Genomic DNA, 25,923 nt, shown 5'->3' with positions numbered 1-25,923 from the left:
GGTTATTTACTAAACGGTAACCTAGTGATAAATAAAATGGTGATATTTCTTCAATTCCTATCATAGCCAGCAAAAAATGGATTATTAATTTATTATAAGGTACGTTTGAAATACCTAAATATTATTTATTTAAAAAAACATTTTGTGGATAGTAGATATCAGTTTATCTAAAGTATTGTTTTGTTTTCCAGGGTAACCTATTCATTAATTTCAATTCATGCCAAAAGACAAGCCATAAAATTAAGTTATTTCTTTGTATCTTAAAGACTTACAATTTAATTTATATTTACAATTCTTGTCTTGTACAGTACAAGTCACAAGGCTACCCCCCCAGATGATATTTTTTCTTGTATAAATTCCAGGGAGTTCTGTTATTGGCTATACTTTTAAGTACCTACTCGGGTTTTTTTTGTATATTATTTACCTATTGTAAACGCTGTTAAACTTCTCAAGAAATATATTAAATAAATAAGTTCGTTCTTTTTTTAGTCAATTCATAGGTATCTACTACAGTCAAGTTCATAAATATATATACATTTCTTAACCTTAATCCATTGCAATAAGGTGAAAAAATGTATACATATTTATGAACTCGACTGTAGATGACTTAGGTTAACTGGAAGAGATCCCTCTTAAGGATATGTTCACCTTTGTACTACCCAATTATCTTTGATCTGATGTATCCAATATTTATTTTTCTCGTACAATAAAGTGTTTACTTAAAAACCGACCCGATTACTGACAAAACATCTGTAATCGTGTCACAAGTATGTATATTACTAGTGGCCCACCCTGGCTTCGCACGGGTTACACAAAACCTTAACAAATTATACACCTAAACCTTCTCAAGAATCACTCTAACACTCTATTGATAAGTGCCAGCGACGTAGTATATATATATATAAAAAGTCAACTTTTTCCATCAGTTGAACTAAACATTAGATAAGTGATGCACAAAGTGGACCTGAAGTAAAAAATCCTTCCGACATTAACAACAGTTAGCATAGCTTACCATACTAATGAGGTGCTGATTAAATGGCGTGTTGTTGGAACTGAAAGAGTTCCGCTCGCAATGCAGTTTCACGCATTATTAACTAATTCACGAATTAATCGCGTATAAATAATATTAATTTTGTTTGTAATCTTTGACGGCAAGCAAAAGAGAAAGGGTCCATAATTTACCTTGTGTTATCCCGGCTTAAAGGCGTTTAAGGGTTAAATGGATGCCGTCAGGTCCCAAAGGGCAGTGGAGGGTTTAAAAAATTATGAAGTATTTTCTCATCAGGGTATCATCTGGTAATAGTTTCGAACTCAGAGCTGGGGGCTATTTTTGATAGGCTATCGTGCTACACACTTGGCGTGTTCAACCTGAGAAACAATCCACTGTTTTAAACTATCGTCGTGATGGGTTGATAATAATAATAGATTCAAACTTTATTGCAACAACTTCCTAATACAGAACTTGCTTGTTTTTATTTTTGTACAGAATTTCAGTGTTGTGAATTGTAATGGCCTTAAGGCTCCACAAAATACTGGCGATCAAACAAAATGTGGATATTAAATAAAAGTTTTTAGTGTATTCAAAGTGTGTGCACTTTACTAATTCATTGAATTGTTATTTGTTTCACAAAGGGGCAAAGTTGCTGTTTTACTGCTCGTGCTAATATTAACTTCAACACAATTTTGAGCGTTGCGAGGGTTTGAAGGCATGAGGGTTAAACAAACTTTGCCGCGGAGTGAAACACAATTTTTTTCACAACACCATCGCGAGGAAAATACTAACTATGAATTTCCAAAAAAATTAAAACAAATCAAAACCAAATGAACATATTAAAAAAATATAACTTAAAGTTTGCATCTGATTACTTTGCCCCACATATGGATAAAATGCAACTTTCTCATTCGTTTTCGAACAATCAAGAGGGCCTTCAGTTCAGTTGGTGTTGTGATTTTTTTTTGTACTCGTATGTATAATATAACATTGGATGTAGCGCACCATAGCAGAATGGGCTAAGGAAGATGTTGTGACTGTCAATAACCACCAGATCAAGTCTGTCCTTCCGTTGCCAATCATTTACTAAGATCAAACTACCGAGTAGAGCCTGGCATTGAGTATAACTAGAAGGCAACAGTAAAAGGTAAAAACCTGTGAAATATTCTAAGGGCGGGCCAGCTTAGGCTCAAAAGAGTGATAAGTCAACATCATTGTTTGTATATATACTATGTACTCGTAATTTGTTTGTCTCTAGTATAAATATGATGTGCCGGTCTTCTGCCCTCGGGATTGTCCAATTACGATAATGAAGTTTGACCTGGCGTTGTTAAAGGATCGATCGTTTGTTATGCCTGTTACGGGATTGTTAGGTCTGCGACAATATTTGGATGCGCCGACCATTAAGAACTTTATTTCTGAAATAAAGAAATAACGGAGTGGATTCGATTTTGTTGTGGCGGTTTTCTGTCGCTGAATGTGCGGTTTGTCTATGTACTTATTTTCCATCGATATGCAAAGAAGTCGAAATTAGAACCTGAAATCTTTGTCATTTTTAAACCGGTCTTAAATGCGTATTTCCCTTAGTTTTTACCTGCTACAGTACCAAAATCCTCAGTTTTGGCATCAAGAAGTTAGGGCCAAAACGACCAAAAATGAGGATCGCGGTACTGTTAGAAATTGAAATAAGTCTCCAAAAATTACGTTTACGTATTTTGATAGTTCTAGCGTCTGAAATAATTTAATTCAATACAATCTTAAGAGGAAAGAATAGCTTTGCAAATCCTAACGAAATAACGGTACTTTTTCTATGAAATTCTTGTTTCGGGAGAAAACGGTTTCCACCGACTAAATCTTATCAAATCACTTTGATTTTGATGTCTTTCGCTTCAGCATAATATATTCTAGGTTTATAGGTTTCGCTTAAAATAAAACATAGCAAAATTAAAAACCTATAAACCTAGTTTTTCATTGTGTCAATAAAATACTAAATAGTCATGGAGAATGGAAAATATTTAAAAGTGAAAAAAACATTTTCTCTTTTTGTATGGAGGAGTACGTGGTATATTTAGTTACTTCCCTCTTAACACATGTGTAATGTGTAAACCAGCATTTGATCAGATCGATCGGTAGAAGTCGATTGTCAATGTTGTCATATATTTTTAACCCCCGATGCAAAAAAGGGGTGTTATACTTGTATGTTTGACGTCAATGTCTGTCTGTCTGTGAAATCGTGGCTCTCCATCGGATGGGCCGATTTCGATGCATTTAAAAAAAATCAAAGCGAGTCTCCTCGCGGTGGTTCATAGCTATGTTTGATAGATGGTTTAATTTATTCAATTTTCTACTTTATAAAAATTGTTTTTTAATTACTGTATTTTTGTGATTAATTGCTGACTGTACCTCTTGACATTTGCATGTCTATAAAATACTTCTGTGGACGTTTCTAATAAGTCTATACTCGATGTGTTTGTGTTTTTCCAGCGAGGAGTACCTTTGAAGCATGTTATTGCATTGTCATCGGATTTACGGAAGTAATCCTATTTAAAGTGATCAGACACCGGAAAGTGGTTCAATTTAAGTTACTAATAAGTTTTTAGTAAAAATTTTTTTTTGCTTCAAGCTTTTATCGCTGACTGTAGAGTAGGTAGTTTTTCAACAGGCAGCTAATACTCGTCGACATAATTCTAACACACCCAAACACAATTACGTTTCGGTGTTTTATCACAAACTTCCTATGACCGCCTCCTGTCTTCATCATCAGATCAGCAAAAGAAAATGTTTTTTTTTAACTGTTCTACAATTTTTCCTTTTATTTTTATGCCGTTATTATAATTTCATAATTCCGTCTAAAAAACATTTTTTTTCGTAAGTCTCGTAAAACTATATTTATTATAAATACTTCTTCCTTCTTTTCGCTCTCCTGCAAACCAATGCAAGTGGCGTATGGCACAGACGTATTTTCACCCGACCATATATATACCTACAAATAAAAGTACCTAAGTAGGTATATAATTGTGTTGTTTATAAATAATTGTGCTTGTTTAGCTTCCGAGAATTGTCCGACGAAACCTTCATGCAACAGAATCTTAATGAGGTTACGAAAATAGCACTCCGTCCAATTGAAGTAAATTGGTAAACGACTGAGAAACAAAGATAAGTTGACCGAAAAGGCCCGCCCAAAAAGTCTTATGAACTTGGAGACTCAATTTACAAATCGTTTCGTATTCGTCGAGGTTGGTGGTAGGTGGCTCATCACTTACAAGAGTAATTAAATGTGATGCGTAATTATTAATTAATACTCATTTATTACGTATAAACCGATCCATTAAATAGTGATGTCGATAGGGTCTGCGAAAATAATCAAATAGTTGTATGGGCCATTTAATTCAAAGTTGTACACCTGAATGAAAGTTATTTTTATGAGTAAATTTATATGTATAAAATGTAAGTGGTTTACTCGGGTGCCCTTCATAAAATGGATAGTCTTTCACATGGCATAACACGATTGGAATAACGTTATTTTGCGTAAATGTCACTATAATAATGTTTCAAATCACCTAAAGAGCTGTGTTCCTAATATATTATGCGCGTATTATTCTTTGGCCGTATATAAAAATGACTAATGTCGGATTTTTATAACTTCAAACTTCATAATATATTATGCGCATGGTACTATATCGTTGCATAACAACTTTTGTCATATTTTTAATTGTTATCACACTTTATGCATAAAATTGTTATTTTATGGAATTTTATAACTTCAAACTTCAGAATATTCAATACTTCGAACAGATGCAATGCGTTCAATAATTAGAACTGTGACCCTTACAAAGACGAATTGTTGTCATAAAACAGGTTACGTTAGGTTAGAACTGAGACTCCCACGAAGATGGACTGTTGTTAGAAACGCAGGTTAGATTAGGTTAGGCTCGACATCATGCATTAAATAAACTATTGTCAAGAAGTTAATTGGGTAACTTACGCATAAGTAGTATAAGTTTTAGGATATTCGAATTTAGGCTATACGGGTTATGCATATAGAAGAATTCAACATAAGAATCTTATGACATTTAACCTGTAGGGCGCAAATCTTTTAGGCAAGAATAGTTTATGCGCATAAAAATTAGGGTAATCAATTTATTTCGATCAATTGATATGCCAATAGTTGTTATGCGAAGTGAAAATAGGCAAGACAAATTTATGCGTTCCTATACCCGGTTTACTCGATTATTAAGTAATAAAGAAAGTAGTTTTTTTGAGTAGTGGCGAAGCAAGCGTTCCATTCCGAAACCAACTTATATGAACATTTATAATAAAAGCAAATGGATTGAATTTTTTTATTTGTATGTGTTTAATATTATTTATAATGTACCAAAAAACGTTACCACTGTGCATGCCACGTCCATGCACTTTCGATGAGTGTTTGTCGGGCAACTATTCAATGAAATATTGCGGATATATGAAGTTTTAGATTAATTTCGCCAGGTTGAGTAAAATACCAAACCAAACAACCACCAAGTCAAATAACGGTTTCGGAATGGATAATTCCGCTATGTTCAGATTCCGTCTCAACAATTTTAATTATTTTCAAATAGTGTGTTATATTTTAGGGTTCCGTACCCAAAGGGTCAAACGGCACCCTATTACTGAGACTCCGCTGTCCGTCCATCCGTCCGTCTGTCACCAGGCTGTATCTCATGAACCGTGATAGTTAGCCGATTGAAATTTCTACAGATTATGTATTTCTGTTGCCGCTATAGCAACAAATACTAAAAACATATTAAAATAAATATTTCTTCTCAATCTCGAGGTTCTCATCCAATCACCGAAGTTAAGCAACATCGGGCGGGGTCAGTACTTGGATGGGTGACCGTTTTTATAAAATAAAATAATAATAAATTTTTTTTTTACCGTCGTTAAGTTTGTATACAAATAGTTTTTGATAAAAATACTTTAGAAGTTCAACAATCGAGTTGAACGGAAAAAAACGACGTTTTTTTATCACAAAATATATATATATTTTTGTAATATACTGTAATTGTAATAGTACATGGCTAAATGAATACACTAAATAACTGAAAACAGAATGAGGATTTGATTAAAAAATTCTTCATTAAATTAAGCCCTAATGCAAAACACAACTTCAAAAAAAATAAATGGCCATTGTTAACAGTACAATAAAAAATCTACCAAAAGTAACACTTTGTGTCTGTTACCTCTTCACGCTTTAACTCTCAACCGAATTGAATGACACTTGGTATTCTGGAGATAGTTTGTGTTTGAAGAAGGACATAGGATAGTTTTTATCACGAAAGTCGTCATTCTACAAGGATGAAGTTGCAGACATAAGCTATACATTAGTAACCGGTCATAGGCATTTTTTTCTTCGTGTAGTTTGTTTCTTTAATCATTCGTTCCGTACTACTGGCTTTCAATTTACACATCTTTACATACACGCTGTATTTTTAGGTGACCTATTTGCTTTCATGATTTACTTGTTTGTGTAAAATATTGTATTTTCCTAAAAGACAATTTCAATTTTCTCGTTCACCGTCTATTTCAGTTTCTTTAACAATTTCCTCCTATATGGGTAGTAAAATGTATTCGTACCATGCGTAGAATAACAACAAAAACAAAAGGATATGGCGCACAATTTTTTGGTAACATAACTTTTATTAGGATTTCGTAGTCAACTTGAACCCTTATTTATATCAGTCGGTGTCCATCCCTTTGTATATCGCTGGCTTAATCAGAATTTTAGAATGGGCAAAATCCGACATCACTTTATTATACAAGAAGAGCGATCCAGCGAATATCAGCAACTATAGGCCTATTAGCTTGCAACCCAACATCTACAAGCTATTCGCCTCGTGCCTTGAAAATCGTCTTGTAAAATATACGGAAAACTACCAACCTCCTGAACAAGCTTGTTTCAGAAAACACTTCTCTACAACAGACCATATACACATATTAAATCTAATCATAGAGAAATAACAAGAGTATAGAACACCGCTCTACCTAGCTTTCATTGATTACGCCAAAGCGTTTGATACTATATCACACCATAGTATGTGGAGAGCATTACACGACTGCAATGTACCAACAGGGACTATAGAACTCTTACAGGATATTTATAAAAACAGTATGTCATACGTGAAAATGGAAACAAAAGGCCCAGAAATAAAAATATGCCGAGGAGTCAGACAAGGTGATCCCCTCTCACCTAGAATTTTTATTACTGTGCTCGAAAATATAATGAAAAAGCTAAATTGGCAGGGAAAAGGCATATACATAAAAGGGGGATTTTTGACTAATCTTAGATTCGATAATGATATAATTATTTTCTCAGAATCAGCTAGTCAACTACAGAAAATAATATGCGAACTTAACACAGTCAGTCTCAACATCGGTCTACAATTAAACACTACAAAAACAAAAGTAATGACAAATTCTACAAAAAAATACACATCTACGTTAACAACACTGCACTAGAATATGTACCAGAATACGTTTATTTAGGAAACAAATATCATTTGACAAAAATAGACATCAAGACGAAATAAATAGACGAATAAACATAACATGGAATAAATTCTGGAGCTATAAGGAAATTTTGAAATCAAAAATCCCTATAATACTAAAGAAAAAAGTTCTAGATTCCTGCATAGTTCCCTGTCTGTCCTACGGCAGCCAAACATGGATATATGGTAGCGACACCAAACACAAAATTCGAACATGTCAAGCAGCTTTAGAGAGAAGTATTTTAAATATTAAAAGGAAAGACAGAATACGCAAAGTCGATATCAGGGAAACAACTAATGTTATAGACGCCCTAGAATACTGCAAGAAACAAAAATGGAAGTGGGCTGGCCATGTTGCCCGTATGAACCCCGACAAATGGACAAGAAAAATCACTACATGGACAGGCACGCCTAATAAAATAATAATAAATATTATAGGACATTATTACACAATTGGACTAAGTCCCACAGTAAGCTCAATAAGGCTTGTGTTGAGGGTACTTAGACAACGATATATATAATATATAAATATTTATAAATACTTAAATACATAGAAAACACCCATGACTCAGGAACAAATATCCATGTTCATCACACGAATAAATGCCCTTACCAGGATTTGAACCCGGGACCATCAGCTTCGTAGGCAGGGTCACTACCCACTAGGCCAAACCGGTCGTCAAAAGGATGCAAGGAAAACCGAAAGACAGATAGAATGAGATTATCAGAGTAGTGGGAAAAGACTGGATAAAAAAAGCAAGAGACAGAGACACCTGGAAGAGTATCGAGGAGGCCTTTACTCGCGAAGAGGTCCTTAGAAAATATTTCAACTAGCAAAAACAAAAAAAAAAACTGCATGATATACATAAATATAAGTAGTCTTGATTTGTAATTTTATTTTTAATCATAAGTTAAATTATGTATACATGTAACAAAAATATGTAAATAAGGAATAAAGAGGCTATAATAATCAGAATTTATGTCTAGCGTATTTTTAAATTTTTTGGTCATGATTTTAATTTTACTTGTTTTGTTAAGCATGGATTTTGCATGCACTAATCATCTTTAAAACTAATCTAAATTTCTCACTTGGGTATCCAGTAGCGTACCGACGCTGTTAGGCGCCATTCATGTATTACGTAAGGGGGGTGTCGACCATGTCTTATTTTTTCTTACAAGTGGGTGGGAGAGGGAGTATTGATAGTTTTTTTTTTGTTTTGATACCATGAAAAACGCGAGCATCAGCGTGGGTGCCAAGGTGCGTGCTAAGAGGTAAAGAATATCTAAAAACATAAAGTTAATTATTACCAAAAAATAAAGAAAACTTTATCAGGTACAAAAAGAAGTTCCTAAAATTGTTTTCTTTAGAAATGAAAATGAAAACAAACAATTTTTTTTTTCCTTTACATTCTTACGTAATAAATTGTAGTATTACCTTGGATAGATCCTCTGGAACACTTATAAAACTCCTCCTTATTGAACATTTACTGTTATGACTTCGAGTGTTCGAACCTTCTAAATTGCGTTTTCTGGCTCTAGTTAGTTTACTTTTATCTTTGATCAGCATCTGAAATTCACGGGATAACGTTACAGAGATGAATGAATGAAATCGTTTATTCCCAATGAACATATGGTAACATATGATCTTAGATTACAAGTATTGTGGCCCATGATATATTCAGTCTATGTAGACGTGTGAAATCAGTTGGCGGTTCAGATTTCTAAATTTGCTACCAAAGAGGTTACTCTGTATAAAGCCTGATCATTGTCAAGAAGGCGCTGTTATTCTTCTGTATAGGGTGACAGTTCATTTTAGTATGAAAAAAATAGTTCCTAAGAAAATTTCACGTTATTGCGCGTGATCATACGGGACCTTATCCGGATACTTAAAATTTTGCGATATATGAATAACTGGTCTGTATATATAATTTAAATTAAAAAATTTGTTATCGTTATTATATTAAGGGTCCGTGAGGGGCCAAGGCAAGCCCCGTACCATCAAGAAAGCCTTGCTCTTCGTAACCCTACTTGCACGCCATCCACGTGCCCCCCTTCTTCCGGAAGTTAGTTACTTGACAACGCCGGTGCGCCTTGGGTGCGCTACTTTACGTGCTCACAGCTGGTGCGCCTTCTTGTGCGTTACGCTGAAACGACTTGTTCTACACGTGCGCGCAACAGGTGCACCGATTTCTCGTGCGTTCAACTGGTGCGCCTTGTTCTACACGTGCGCGCAACTGGTGCGCCTTTCTACTACACGTGCACACAGCGGGCGCACCTCTACTACACGTGCGCCTTCTTCTGATCGCGTCCTACTTCCAAGTGTGCGAGCCTAGGCTCGTTTCTCAAGGGCCCCTGCTGAAGACTATCTGCCGGATGACGGAGCTCCCTGCGCCCTCCCTTTCTCATCAAGTTCAGACTTGACCTTTGTTATTAACCTCATTTAACTTAGAATTATTGTAACTGATGTGCCATATTGACCAGTGTCTTGCTGGAAAATAAAGTAACTTACCATTGATTTAATTGTTTTCACTAAGTCTCCGCACATCCTATTTACTCTTCACCCTCTGCTCGGTTACCTACTCTTCCAAGACTTTTGGAAGAGTACGTAACGCGACAAAATGAATAACCTCAATTTCTATTTTGAACCCCCGACGCAAAAAGAGTGTGTTATACAACGTGTCTCTACTCTCTTGACATTGATCGAGATCCCGAGTAGAGTTCCTTCTCCTTTTAATATAAAACGACGCAATAAAACAAAACGAAACAAATTTCAATAAAATAATGCGGAAATAATTAATAACGAACATCAATTGACAGTTCAACCGACAACTTTTTTTTTGTAAAAAAAGTTTGTAAAATACGGCCCGAATTGCGGATACAACTATTTATTAACTATAGTAGAGATCGTCAAAAGTAAAATTATTTACTTTGCGTAACAATTGCCTATTTTTTTTTTAAATTCATTGTTTGGATTGTATAATAAAATACGTAAAATATGGTGTTTTTATTAAATTTTAAACTTATTTAATTAATTAATTATTACGAATGAAGACTCGCAGGGTGTTTTGGAACGATGCGGTCTGACTTATTTCGGGGGTGTATTATAAACTGTCAATATACCGTTGAGTTATGAGTTACGTATGCACTTTTTTTGGTCTCTTTCTTTTTGCTAATGACGTGAAAGGGACAAAGACAATAGAATCCAAGTATTTCGAACTTGGGTGCCGTTCAATTTTAATACAAACTTTTAGCATAATTTCATTTAACTACTATTGAAACTCATAATAAACATTATGTATAAAAACAAAACATATAAAGTTGTTAGTCATACTAATTTAATGACAGAATGCTCTATCATCATAAAAACATTCTTCATAACAATCCTTAGGAATAATTTTACTTGTTATAACATACATTTCGTATAATAATTAAAATATAGTACTAAATTTTAACGAATGGTGACATAGTGTTCTATGATAAATATACTTGGTGTCAATCAAACTATTAAATTATACAACAATCTACCTATTCAACTTTAAAGCTGGTCGCCGTTAGGTACGACGACGAGCGAAGCGAGGAGGAGTGTTAGGTAGAACTGCGACCATATGGGGAGAACCATATATATGTCTTGGAAATTGTATTTTTGCTTGTTCATTTTCACTAGGCGTTTATATGAAGTTTATCTGAATCCTTTAGGAACCACAAAGGTTCCAACTCACACTGGCCGCTGCTTTGCGGTAAAATGATATATGTCGACAGACGTAAAGTACGGATGTAGGTAAGTTTCACGCTTAGAAAAATCGATTATGTTCCATGCAAATATAATGTTTTATGTTTTTTTATTAATTAGTAATTCAGTGTTGTTAAACTTTCTGCAAACTCAATCAAATAAAGTTTATGAACGATTTCCCGTGGTTTGATTGTGAAACCACACCTTCAATATTATGCTGTTGGTTTTCATGAATAAAAAACGTTCTGAGTATAAAATAGTATACAAAGTGAACATTATACTGGTTGCCTGTTATGCAAATACATTGCTATGCTACTAAACTATAATTACTTTCGAAATTATGCAATTCGTTTTTATTGTATTTGTTTTTATACCAAATCATAATTTCTGCATTTCAAAATTATGCAATTCAAATTATGCAAAATGAAATTTCGCAAATTGTTATTATTAAAAACATTACACACCCTTCGAACTTGTATTAGGCCCCGCACGTCGAAATGACATTCGAATAAAGGTCACTTGAATGTTATTTTGTCTCACCATGCGATTTTGCTCACTGTTTTTAAGCAGCAAATTACCCTTTTTCGAGCTGCTGACGTGGAATAGATTTTTTTGGCAGATAGCGTTAGGGGTTTATTTTTTGTATTATATCAAGTAACTTTAATGACATATACTCTTACGATAAATAGCAAGTAGTTTTAACGGTTTAAACTATTTGTTATTAATCGCATTTGATCCTTATTGAACGTAAAAAATTGGTAGATCCTCTATTTATGCTTAGATTGTTATGCCATAATCAATTTGTTGAACAGTTAGGGACTAACCGCTACGAAAGGAGATAACAGCTGTAATTATAATTAAATTGTCCCACGCCTAAACTGGTTACTCCATGGGAGCTTAATTTAGTCAACGTAGGATTAATCTAAAACTATAGAATACCGACAAACAATGACGCTGTCATGCTCTGGATGCGTTAAATCAAAATAATTAAGTCTGATTAGACGTATATCATAGGTTTGGGAGCAGCAAGGTTCCTTAGAAATACCTACCTCGGCTAACGTAAACAATCTCCTCTATTGCAGGTTGACCTCAAGTGATTCAGAAAGGTATTCCAAAAGACCGAAAGGTGAGTTAATAACAACTGTTAATGCAAATCGCGTTTACTTGCATCGCTCGCTTTGTTTGTGTTCGCGTGTTATACAAGTCGTAAAGTGTTGGATTAAAAATAGTGATGTCTGCGTGCGTGATGGAGGAGGGCCGGGAGGACGGCGGCGGTGCGCGCGCCGACGAGGACGGCCCGCCTGAGCGCACGCGCCGCGACGTGCTCCTGAGTGGTCGGGGGCGACGCGCTTGCTCCGAGCAGGGGCCGCATCCTTCCTTGCATCCACGTAAGTGAGAGAGACAGTGTGTTTGCGTGAAAGCGTATTTATTATTCTAATACTTGCGGTGTATACATAAGTTTGTTGCAGTGGGATGGCTTTATGATTTGTTTTTGCTTATCATATTTATTACGCTCACATTTTAAAATACCTTTCATGTACAACTTAATTCCGCCGTCTTCGATTCATTGAAATTGGGATCAAATGCATCTCGATTTTATCACTATAAACATTTCTGCAAAACGATTCGGCTGATCTTTCTTAATCAAAATTGATAAAACAGTTTTCGTTCTCTTTAAAGGGTAAAAGGGGTAATGCTGACTCGTCATGGTTATCTTTTGTCCTGTCGTCGCCTCTATCAGGTAAAACTATATACAAATACGTATATTAGTTTTCAGTATCTATGTTAATAAGTTTGTGAAGGTAAAAAATATCCATGCATAATTCTTTTTTCTTAAATAAATAAATATTATGCCACACTAACAAAAATCACCTCTAAGAGACCCACAGTAAGCTCAATAAAGCTTATGTTTGTATGTATGATACTTTATTGCACATAAACAAGATTACCCAAAAACTTATATACTGGACGAAAATATATACATAAAATGTATATGGCAAACGATCTATTACTTATAATCTGGATTGCTTGTATATATTGTATGAATATGTGTGATAGTATTTAGGTATTTGATTATCACGGCATAGTTTGCTTTTGAAATAAGCATTCCTTTATCATAAGCAGGAATAGGTAATAATGTGGCACTCTTTCCCCTTTTAGCTTTGAATTTTAACTCTATGAAGTTTGTGTCATCATAATCAGTTTTGATGAAAATTGTTAATCTATACTTACTGCATCATGGAAATTAGTCATAACTTTTTGTCCTGTTCAGTCCTGTGATCTATTCTCAACTCTATTTTTAGATCTCTTCTTCTTTCTCTGTTGTTTTGAATTCGTATCCTTTGCAAATTTCGCCACATTATGGTTTAAGTCTAAAGTCTCATCATGGACCAATACGTTTACATTAAATGGACGGGGATTTGATCTACCTGATCTCGTTGTTTGATTCCATCTATCTGGTGTACAGACTGGTACGTTATTAGCCTTTTGTTCAATTTTAGAGTGAACTGAATCACACTCCTGTGCCCGAATTCATAGAAAACGTGATCTACTGCTGCAATCGTTTCATGTGTCGAAACGCAAAAGCATGCAACAGGAGTGGTATTTTTTCTGCTGCCCGCCGCAATTGTCTGTCATCATTCTGACATGTGTGATACCTTTTTTGTCTCAAATATATTTGGATACGCACAAAGTTAAATGCCAAAGTTTTCACGTCATTTATTGCTGCTTGTTTGTCAGCGTCTCGGCGTAAAAAGCGTCGTTTTTCTTTTTTTAAGTGCTGAAGTTAAAAAAAATATGGAAAGATCTTTATTTTGGCATGTGAAATTTTAATTTATATAATCTGAAAAATTTCCGATATGTCTCTCTCTATTTATGCTGAAACAGTGCCCTTTTCGGAACACTGTATTTTATAAAGCGTATGTATTATTTGTATATTCAGAGCAGCATTCAGATGATTTGTAGACTGTACTACTTCTGCACAAATGTGGTGCCATTGTTGGGAACGAAAATATATGTGATTTTATATAATTTAACCTGTTAGTGGAAAATTTGTTAGGTGGACTTTTTTTTCACTTTGAGAACCTTCTAATGAAAATGTAATCTTGTTCAAGGATCCTCTAACCATATCTTCTGTATTTTTTAAAGGATCAAGAAAAAAATCTCTGCATACAATACCTTCATATTTTTGTATATGGTGAATGAATAATGGTTTCTGGATTGTTTACGCGAGGGACCATCCGTTGTTCATCGTTTTTTTGAGCTTTTGTTACAAGTTGTACTATAAACTGCCGTTGCTCCGTTAGAATTTAAAATGTATGAAAGATTCTAACAGTTTCTGGCTCTTTTTTTCTATGTTTCGGGATTGTCACACACTTAGGCTCTTTCATAGGTTCTCCTGCTGCTGCGTCCTTACCATCGAGAGTATTGTATGCCTCACTCTTGACACGTTATATCATTTCTGCATTTCGTTTCCAATTTGAAGGATCTGAAACTTTTCTTTTTTTTGGTGAAATGGGATTATTTGATTCATGTGGAAGTATAAGGTTTGTTAAGGATGCACTTCTCCTTATTCTTTTTAAAGGCTTATGGATCTGTAATAAATCATTTTCGGAAGCTCGTCGTATAAATGGATTTAAATCATTCACTTACCACTGCGGATGAGAATCATGTATTAATTTCTGAATTTCAGTTTCTGATACAATAAAATTGTCACTATTATCATCGTTGATTAGTACACTGGATAAAACATTTTTATCACGAAGTTGCAGCCGCCAATTTTTACTTGATGAATTATACTTTGAACGAATTTCAGTATGAACATCAAAATTGTTGTCATAACAGTATTAGGAAAAGAAGAAGGCTCAGGAATAAAATCGGGATCTTTTACACTGTCATCACTTAAATCGCCGTACTGAAATGCGTCAAATTTTGGCAGTTTTTCATACATTTTTACAGTTATGGTTTAAGACATTTATTATCTCATAAAGAATTTACAAAATTCACTTACATGAGATACACTGATATAACAACACTCTTAGGAGAGTTTCATGTGATAATGATATTGAACGCACAGGTAAAAAATTTTCGCTGCTAATAGGAATCATTATATTACATGCAGCCATAAAACTGTCTAATGGAGTAATCAGTAAGTATATCGGTGCCTCAGGTGTTGCGAGAGGTACATCGTATTCTGTAATTGAGATATTTTCTAATTATGGGTAGCATTTTGGAGTATTGTTTTGTGCATAATTAGCTATAGCTGAAGTTTTAGTAACAGTTTTGTGAATTAATTTCTGCTGTGGTCTTTTATCTGAACTTGAATATTTAAAATATTTTTCTTGAAATTTATTTAGAGATTTCATTGTCGCAATCTGATTATTTGATTGATTAGTTATCTTTATTGTTGCAGAAAAGAAAAAATCGAGGTTGAAAAATTTTGCATGAAATTTGACTCAATAAATTTTGGATTAATAGCTATATAATTACAATTACGTGTTACTTCTTATAATTGATAAACCAGACACAGTTTCTTTTGTCTATACTTATATGTATTATGTATTGGTTTAAAACGTATATTTAGTTTTTTAGCATTTAGAAAGGAAATGAGCGATCTTGACGTATCTTATTATTAAATAAAAAGCGGCCAAGTGCGAGTCGGACTCGCGCATGAAGGGTTCCGTACCATTTAAGACGTATTAAAAAAAAATCTACTTACTAGATCTCGTTCAACATTTTACCACTTTGGACACACATTTTACCACTTTGGAAGTGTCTCTCGCGCAAACTATTCAGTTAAGAAAAAAATGATATTAGAAACCTCAATATCATTTTTGAAGACCTATCCGTAGGGGTATCTACATACACGTATGGGTTTGATGAAAAAAAATATATTTTATGACTTATTAAAAAAACTACTTACTAGATCTCGTTCAAACCAATTTTCGGTGGAAGTTTGCATGTTAATGTATATCATATATATTTTTTTAGATTTTTCATTCTGTTATTTTAGAAGTTACAGGGGGGGGGGGACACAAATTTTTCACTTTGGAAGTGTCTCTCGCGCAAGCTATTCAGTTTACAAAAAAATGATATTAGAAACCTAAATATCATTTTTGAAGACCTATCCATAGATACCCCACACGTATGGGTTTGATGAAAAAAGATTTTTTGAGTTTCAGTTCGAAGTATGGGGAACCCCCAAAATTTATTGCTTTTTTTCTATTTTTGTGTAAAAAATCCTAATGCGGTTCATAGAATACATCTACTTACCAAGTTTGAACAGTATAGCCCTTATAGTTTCGGAAAAAAGTGGCGGTGACATAATCGGACAGACAGACGGACATGACGAATCTATAAGGGTTCCGTTTTTTGCCATTTGGCTACGGAACCCTAAAAAGACCTTTGAAAAATATATCATAGCAAACATGTAACAATTGTAAATCATATACTATTATTTACATATTTTGCTTTCATGAGTAATATAAACTAATTTTCAAAAAGTGTTTCAATAATTATCAATAAAAAGATACGTCAAGATTGCTAACCATTTTTCTAATGCTAAAATATGAAGTATAGTGTCGTTAAATGTATTAGAAGTTTTGTAAACATTTTTTTTTATACTATGTCGGTGGCAAACAAGCATACGGCCCGCCTGATGGTAAGCAGTTTCCGTAGCCTATGTACGCCTGCAACTCCAGAGGAGTTACATGCGCGTTGCCGACCCTAAACCCGCCCCCCTCGTTGAGCTCTGGCAACCTTACTGGCAGAAACACAACACTATGAGTAGGGTCTAGTGTTATTTGGCTGCTGTTTTCTGTAAGGTGGAGGTACTTCCCCAGTTGGGCTCTGCTCTAGATCTGGAATGACAGAACATATACACAACATATACACATATATTTAACATATACATACATACATTACACATATACATATACATACATAAATACACAGCTTATATTTAGTAGGTAGGCATACGACTTTCAGACCACGCGTCTACACACGATCGTACCTTTTTTATAGATTTCAATAACAGAATGAACAGTTAAAAGTATTATCTAGTTATATTCCGATAGATACTATATGATGAGTATGATTAAAATTCAAAAACATAAAAATAAATCTGCATAAATTTAGAATCTCATTATCAGTTTATCGAAAGTTTGTTAAATTACACATACTAGAATACTACGAAATAATTACTATAATGTACATGCATAGTTGATTAATTATTTGTAAGCCACTTACGTACATATTTTTAGTATGTAAGTATTTAAAACTTTATAAGGTTATTTATATCATATTTAACTACTTTTTGTACTCCAAAATCTTTAACGAACACCTTCCTATTTCTCTTCATATTAAATGAATACCTATTTTTAAGAAACACGAATCTAGGAGAGGTCGTCCAAACTTCCTGCAAACTTGCTGCAAAAATGCTGAATTACTTTTCCAAACTATTATTATTTTAACCTTTCAGCCAAATTATATTCCTTGCAAAACTGTTACTCAATATTTTTAATCTTCTTTAACATGTGTTTTAATAGCAGAAAAATTGTTTTGTGCAAAAAGAAAAAAAAAGATTGTTTTTAATTATTAACCGTAACTAAAATGCGATTCAGGTAAATTCCCAAAAATGTGAAATGTAATTTCATTACTAAACTGTAAATAGAAATCCGCAACGCATGGTTCGTCAGGTGGCTACAAATGCAACATGTCCGGTCCCAAACATACAAATTCTGCATCAGGCTTTGAATTTTTTTTAAATAATATTTTAAGTACTATAAATTACTACCATAAACTTGCGAAAATGTCTGATTCGCGTATTACACATATATATTACGAACACAAGCACACTTGCCACCATAACAAATTCACGAATTAGCCAGACTCGCAAAATTGCTGTTGGTTATACACGTTCTTGGGTAATAAATGTAATAATCTCCACCATAACAATGTGACGAATATGCCAGAATCGCAAATTTTCTGTAGGCTACTCTGTTACAAGGTAACAATCGTCACCATAGCAAATTAGCGAATATTTAAAATTCGTATTTTTGCTATAGGGTTCACACGTTGTAGGGTAATAATCTAATAATCTACACCATAACAACTGACTAATATACCAGTTTCGCAAATTTGCTGTAGGCTACTTATGTTACTAGGTAAAAATCGCCGCCATAGCAAATTAGCAAATATTTCAAATTCGCAGATTTGCTATAGGCTTTACACGCTGCTGGGCAATAATCGCCACCATAGCTCATTGACGAATATGCCACATTCGCTACAATATTGTGGGCTAGTCATGTTGCTGGGTAATAATCACCACCATAGCAAAGATTCGTTAATTTGGCATAGACGTTCTTTATATATTATATAATATTTGACACAGTGAATATGCGAATTTGCCCGATTTGTAAGTTTACTATGGGACAAAATCTTTCATGATCCATATAATAGTCCACGGAAAAATACCTTAACTACACTTTTGTAAATTTACACCCCATACACATGGGTGCAAACATATAAACATTCAGATTTGTACAAATGTAACTCTGGAACCATAAACGATAGATCTATAAAAAATATTCTCCTATTTGGTGCAGATTTACATTAAAAAGTAAATTGAGCAAAAATAGCAAATACGTGAGTTTTCCATGGGGGCGGCGATAAAAGACATTTTATAGCACCTGGGAGGCCTGTTTCATTGTTCATATCATGTTTAGAAAGGAAGGCTCACTGACATTTTATTCAATGATTTTAACATGTCTACGAATATTAAAGTATCGGTTTTGGTTTCAGCCGAACCGAACCTTCAGTTTCGGTTAAATACTTAGTTAAATTGAAAACATCCATAACTCAAGAACAAATATTCGCGATAAATACACAAGTTAATGCCCTTGTCTTTCGGATTTGAGCCTATGAGTTCCGGCTTTGAAAGTAGGGTCACTGTCGACTAGGCTAAGAAGCCCTTTTCTTGTACTATGTTTATGTTTATTTATATCTTGAGTGGAATATGATAAGGAGCGAACAGGAGGGTATGTATTTACAAATCACACAAGCTCAGATTTTATTTTAGAGATTAACGTGTTCGTTAAGTAAACATATTGTATATGTGTTTGCTAACTAGAGCTCCATTAAAGCCCAGATATACATTTAATACTCGATCTCATGAGGGAAAATATATAACGGAATTAGTGATCGTTTTTTTTTACAAATGGTTGATTAATATTAACGTGAAACCGATATGACTTAAAAGTTATTAAAAAGGATAATTCTTCTTCTTCCTCGCGTTGTCCCGGCATTTTGCCTCGGCTCATGGGAGCCTGGGGTCCGCTTGACAACTAATCCCAAGATTTGGCGTAGGCACTAGTTTTTACGAAAGCGACTGCCATCTGACCTTCCAACCCAGAGGGTAAACTAGGCCTTGTTGGGATTAGTCCGGTTTCCTCACGATGTTTTCCTTCACCGAAAAGCGACTGCTAAATATCAAATGATATTTCGTACATAAGTTCCGAAAAACTCATTGGTACGAGCCGGGGTTCGAACCCGCGACCTCCGGATTGCAAGTCGCACGCTCTTACCGCTAGGCCACCAGCGCTTATAAAGTTAACTTATATTAAAAAGGATAATAACATTGTTTAATATATCCTTGCATCGCGCCGAAATCCTGATGGCACCAATAATGGTCACCATTACCATGAAACATCGTATGTTTTAAGTTTAGTGTACTCGTACTTCTACACAAGTTTTACAAGTGAATTCATAAGAAAGAACTTAAACATCCGATATCTGTTGATCGAAAAGTTTAATTTCTTAACGAGCCTTTTCGTTCTCTTAGTGGCCTTATGCGGGCTAGATACTCTAAGTAAGAATGCTTCATGCCATTTCAACTTTGATAATGTCTTATTTTACTTCATTTCTTTTCAATCACTATCTTGTCATTCTTTACAGTGTCTGGTCTGATTAGAAGTGAATATTAAATATAATGCGTACAAACATGTTTATTTTATTATTTATTTATTTGTTTATCATAAAGGTACGTAACATTGTGACACCACTTTATTCCTCGCCAAACTGCGATCGCAGTTTGTTGCCGAGATAGCGCTCATTCATACATTTTAATATCTATGCTATGTACTTAATACTAAGCTTAGGTACTATGTGTAAAGCGAACATGCTTGGCGATAGTTTATAAATATAAAAACAAACAAAAACCCAATAGTCACTGATAATTTAACAATTCAGGTTAATTTGAAAGAAATATTAGTAGGGTAAATTTTCCAATAACTTTTTTTTAACCTTTTTTTAAATTCATTTATACTACATTTAGTTTCTTCCCTTAACACGCTTTTTTCATTATACAATTTTGGTATCAAAGAGATATTAGTTCTTTTGCCATAAGTAATAGTTTTTAGCAGGCTTTGTACAAATTTTTTAAGTCTTATGCTCTTTGTTTTATATTTACTTTATTTCAGCACCTTAAATTTATCATCAAAATGATTACAGCTACCATATATTGCACCTTTTGATTTATAGGAAGTAATTTAAGTACATATTTTGTACAATTTGTCGTAATTTCCTTTAAGCTTATTTTTAATTTTCTTATTACTAGGTATTTCATAGATCTTAACAGTATTTTTTAAATTTCGTCTAAATAAGTATGAAAAGTTCTACCATAAACACTAAGACCATAGCTAATGATTGAGTCCACGAACGCGTAATAAACAACGAACATTGTCTTTTTATTAACTAAGCTATTTAAGTGGTACAACTTACTCAAGACAGAGCGGAGTTTTGAACAAATTGCAGTAACATGTGTTTTCCAGTGAAATTTTTTATCCACATGGATACCTAACTATTTGTAGGTTCTAACATATTCTAAAGGTTCACAGTGACAACTATAGATATTATTTAATCGGTTGTGCAGACATTCGTACCCGTGACCTACAATCTCATACTCATTGTAGTTAACAATTTTTGCTTTTCGATTGTATGAGGAATATATATGCATACACTTCGTCTTTGATAAATTGATAATTATTCCATTATCATGGGCCCATTTTACTGTGTCTGTTGTGTGTCACTGTGAATGTTATTATGGGCTACCGATATATCTGTACCTGAAGCAAGGACGCACATATCGTCCGCGTACATAATTACTTTACATTTATTCACGACGTTTACAACACTGTTAACAAGCATTACTCATACTCATACATCAGAAAATAAATTATTATCGTCACATCATTGAGAATAATAAAAAATGTATGTCTATAATTAAAATTATACAATAATCATTATGTTCATTAATGTCAAATTACAATTGAAATATTATGTCAAGATTATTAAAAATACGATGTCTGTACATAGTTATAGTATGCTATTAAAATTTAACATTATTGCATTTGTCAATGTCAAATAACTGCACTACAGTATAAAAAGTATTTTCCATAAGCCATTTTTTAAGTTAGCTAATAAACATATTGGTACTTTCTAATATTTTGATGTCATTTTGCAGCGCATTATAAATTTTAGGACCTAAGACCTGCATGGTCTTTGAAGACTTGCTTAGTCTGTGGGGTGTTGGTTGGTAGCAGTCGTTCCTTGCTCCCTAAACGGGTGCGTGTGGTTTTGTTTGTTATTAAATAGCCGACAGGGCCATACACCGAGCCGGTTGGCGTCGGCACTCCGAGCGTGACGTCACACTCCGCGCCCGTGATGCCGGCGATGCTCGTGCGTATGGTCCTGCCCGCTAAGTATTAGCTGCGGAACCAGTTGTTGACGGGGCCAGCGATGCCACTCTCACTCATGGCCTGGAGTAGCACTTCATGGTCTATGGTATCGAAAGCCTTTTTATAATCGTTCGTTCAACCAGCTGTTACTCGTAATTTCATCTGATAATATAGTTCGGTAGTGAGGCTCTAAGTAACTACACATGAGTCGTACCGAACTATTACTATTTTGCAAGGCATGAAAAAGGGTAAAAAGTTTTGATCGAATAGCTGTACTTTTCTCTTATAACATCGGCTAGGCCAAAGATCGTCAGTATTCAATGGCTCTTGAACTTCAAGTCTCATCTGGCATTATCGGAAAACTGTGTACAACTTGCGCGGCGTCTGTTCGAGGAGTTTCTGTTGTCGTGTAACTGTACGTCATGTCGTCGAAAATACCGAAATTTCCCATGTTTTATGGACACACTTTGGTATCACTTTCTTCAGTAGTTATTGTGAGCAAGGGAGACAAATCTAAAAGGACTCTGTTATGATTTTTGCAGTATAGATATAGTATGTATGTCGGTATTATTATTATTTTAAACTCTAACGCATATAAAAAAAATAAGGGCGGGTTTAATGCTCCTAGGCGTTTCCTACCAATCAACCGTAGAGCGACACAGACATGCTTGTTTCAAGGTTTGTGCAGTGAGAAATAATCGGTCAAGTGCGAGTTCGTTTTACTCGCGCACCGATGGTTCCGTACAAACTTTGATATGTCTCGTGTAGCTATAAAGGCGAAAGAGTTTTGATTAGAAGTACCTACACTAAGTATCATAGTGTACAGCGCCATCTATTATATAATTCTCTCTAATTTTAATTCTCTTTCTTCTGTTATTTGAAAATAATAGGTGTCTTTAATGTAACCTCATAGAAATTTCAAGTGTAATAAACACACGTAAAGTTGGTTAAATTGACAACTAAATTCGGAAAGGTTTTTTGTTAATTATTAAAAAAATATCAAGATAGAGGTCTGATTTTATTTTTCTACTATAAATTGTTATGTTAATATTATGTAAAAATTTCGTATTTTTCTTCGGTAAACTTCGGAGACAACGGGAGTGGAATGGTATTTTTTTCCACGTTTTCCTTCATCCATCAATTTTTTTTTCACTATGGAACAAAAAAGATATAAATGTTTTGGTATTTAAAACTTGAGCTCTTACAAATGATACCCCACTTGACCTAGTCACTAGACTTTAAAATTTTGCCTCCTCTTCATATTAGACATATTCCATAGTTAATGAAAAACAAAAAAAAAATACTTTTAATGTGTCTCGGTTAGCATTGTTCATAAGTTTCATAACTATTCTAAATTTCAAATCGATAGCTTAACTGATTTTCGAGATATTTAGCGATGTGACAGACAGACAGACGGATGGACAGAGTCGCAACCTAAGGATTCCTTTTGTACCTGTTTGGATCGGAATCCTAATAAAGTATCTAGATTATGAGCGACATATAATTATCTTATACCTTTAAACGAGCAATTCTTGTATATATATATTTATTTCTGTGATCTCGGAAACGGCTCTAACGATTTCGCTGAAATTTGGTATATGGGGGTTTTTGGGGGTATACAATCTATCTAGATTAGTCTTATCTTTGGGAAAACGCGTGTTTTCGAGTTTTCATGCGTTTTTCTTACGACGCAGAATATGGTCGCTAATTTCGTGTTGCCGGCCACTGTCCGTCTGGTCCAGCGGGTTAAGACGCGGACTGCTAAACGAGTGTTACGGGTTCGAATCTCGCCCGGTGACTAAATTAAAATTAAATTAAATAACATTTATTTCAGAATTATTTCCATATTATATTATATTAGTAACTTATTACCTAATAAACTAAACCTATATTAATAACTATTTTTTTTGTTTTTTTTTTTATTAACTTTTGTTTTTTTTATATGTTCAAGTTTATATATAATTTTTTAATTTTTATTGTTTTAGACAAGTTTAAAAAAAAGGAGTTTATGTTTGAGATATAAATATATACTCCTCAAAAGAAAATAAGGGCCACTGAGTTTTTTGGCTATAACTTAAAACATACTTATTTTATGTGATACATTTTTTACAATAAAAAATGGCATTCTTTTTTTTACAATTTAAGTGTATTTCTGTAACCATTAACGAATAAAAAAAAAGAAATTAAAGTTTTAATGAAAATTTACTTCTCTAATAAAAAAAAACTAAAAACTTAGAAATCATTGAAAATTAAACAAAATGACTTTAAATCACTAAGTAACATTTTGTTAGTAACGGGTATGTCGTCCTCTTTTAACATTACATTCTTGCACCCTTGATTCACATTCTCCTCTGGAATAGCATCCCAAGCCCTTTTAAAAACGTTTATGAGTTGCTGCTGGTTGTTAACCTCTTGCTGACTCTCCCTAACACGTCGTTTTAACTGGTCCCACAAGTGTTCTATCGGATTTAAATCAGGGCTGTTGGCAGGCCATGGTAAGACATCAATGTGAGCTTCATCAAGTACAGCTTTAGTCGCTCGAGCTGTATGAGCACGGCCATTGTCCTACATTTGGATGAAGCCAGGGTCCACTCGCTGTGAAAATAGGATCACTTGGGGTCTAATAACGCTTGCGATGTACCGCTGTGCAGTTACGGTACCTTCATTTAAAATGACCAGCTCCGTTTTCCCGTGTAGGCTTATGCCGGCCCAAACCATAACATTGGGCCCTCCGAAACGGTCAACTTCATGGATGCAAGCTTCAGAAAAGCGTTCGCCACGTCGTCTCCAAACTCTAACACGCCCATCGTCATTAAAAAACTTCACTTTGCACTCGTCTGTAAAAAGAACCATGCCCCACTGGTTAAGGTTCCAGTTCAAATATCAGCGACAGAAATTTCTACTATTTGTACGTTGAACCCTGGACAGCGGAATTAGAACCACTCGTCGTCTGGATGTTTGGCAGAAAATCATGTCTTAAAAAAGGCTAGGCGCCAGTTCAAAGAAATCTTCCTAAGAAAAATCATTTTTAAAACATGATTTTCTCAGTTATTTAAACTTAACAGATTAAACATTAAAGGTACTAATTCCTGGCGTAAAAAAAATAATTGTACCTTAGCGTTTTTTCTTAAAAATGAGATCGATAACTTGAAAAATGATTACGCCTGCGAAATTGTAATAGCAAGCAAAATATAAAATGAGTAAAACTTGGAAACCGCAAATAAAATGGCTTATATTATAATTGAATATGAAGGTACAATAAAGGTACAAAAATTTGGCTCACGGGAACATAGCGTAATAAACTGTTTTTTGATGATAACTTTGTGTACCGTGAGGTACATTTTTTTAACGGAGGTACTAAATAGTACAAATTAGGTACAAAAATATGGTATGCTTTTCATTTATTTTTATTTAGGTACTACCCGCCATTCTGACTCTCACGATGTTTGGTGATCTTCATGCAGTCGGTTACGAATCGTTTGGTCACTGACACGAGTACCTGTCGTCAACCGTAGTCAATTTTGTAGTGTACGAGCCGTAACTGAGCGTTCTCGTCGGGCACTTAATCGGATGTAACGGTCCTCTTGAGCAGTAGTAGCACGAATCCTACCTGACCCAGGTCTCCTTGCAACACTACCGGTTCGCTGAAAGCGATTCCAAGCATTTTGGATTGCTTGACGAGAAAATCCTAGCCCCAAAGCCACCGAACGCTGTGAATTACCTTCTGCAACCAGTGTAGCAGCCCTGGTTGCAGTATTCATGTCCATATGTCTTCGATGTCTCTCCATTATTCATTAAAACGAATATTTAATGAATTTCCTTAAGAAAACCTTATTTTTTTGGACAAAAACGTACGAAAAAGAGCAATTATTGAACACCGTAAAACATAACAAAAGATGATAAAAAAATTTAAATCGTTGTATTTTTTTTAATCAGCCAGTATAT

General features: G+C 34.3%; 1 protein-coding gene and 1 long non-coding RNA gene across 3 annotated transcripts in view; one reads left to right on the top strand and one right to left on the bottom strand.

Moving 5' to 3' along the window:
• Positions 1 to 25,263, bottom strand: part of LOC133519765 (uncharacterized) — a 171,377-nt gene extending 146,114 nt beyond the window's left edge. The window contains exon 1 of the long non-coding RNA XR_009799671.1: positions 25,092 to 25,263. This is a non-coding gene — a long non-coding RNA (uncharacterized LOC133519765). The remainder of the gene's footprint in view (positions 1 to 25,091) is intronic.
• The window catches only part of LOC133519764 (uncharacterized), a 133,254-nt gene that overhangs the window by 90,776 nt on the left and 16,555 nt on the right, over positions 1 to 25,923 (top strand). The window contains exon 2 of one of the 2 annotated variants that reach the window (XR_009799670.1): positions 12,328 to 12,633. Coding sequence is in view for 1 of the 2 variants with exons in the window: in XM_061853855.1 (XP_061709839.1) it covers positions 12,477 to 12,633 (157 nt within the window). In the remaining variant the exon portion in view is untranslated. Of the gene's footprint in view, positions 1 to 11,793; positions 12,634 to 25,923 lie in introns of those variants that run through there. The other variant, XM_061853855.1, reaches the window with a different exon arrangement.

This window comes from Cydia pomonella, chromosome 7, assembly GCF_033807575.1.
Source record: "Cydia pomonella isolate Wapato2018A chromosome 7, ilCydPomo1, whole genome shotgun sequence".
NCBI lineage: Eukaryota > Metazoa > Arthropoda > Insecta > Lepidoptera > Tortricidae > Cydia > Cydia pomonella.
This window is presented reverse-complemented; position numbering and strand designations above follow the sequence as displayed.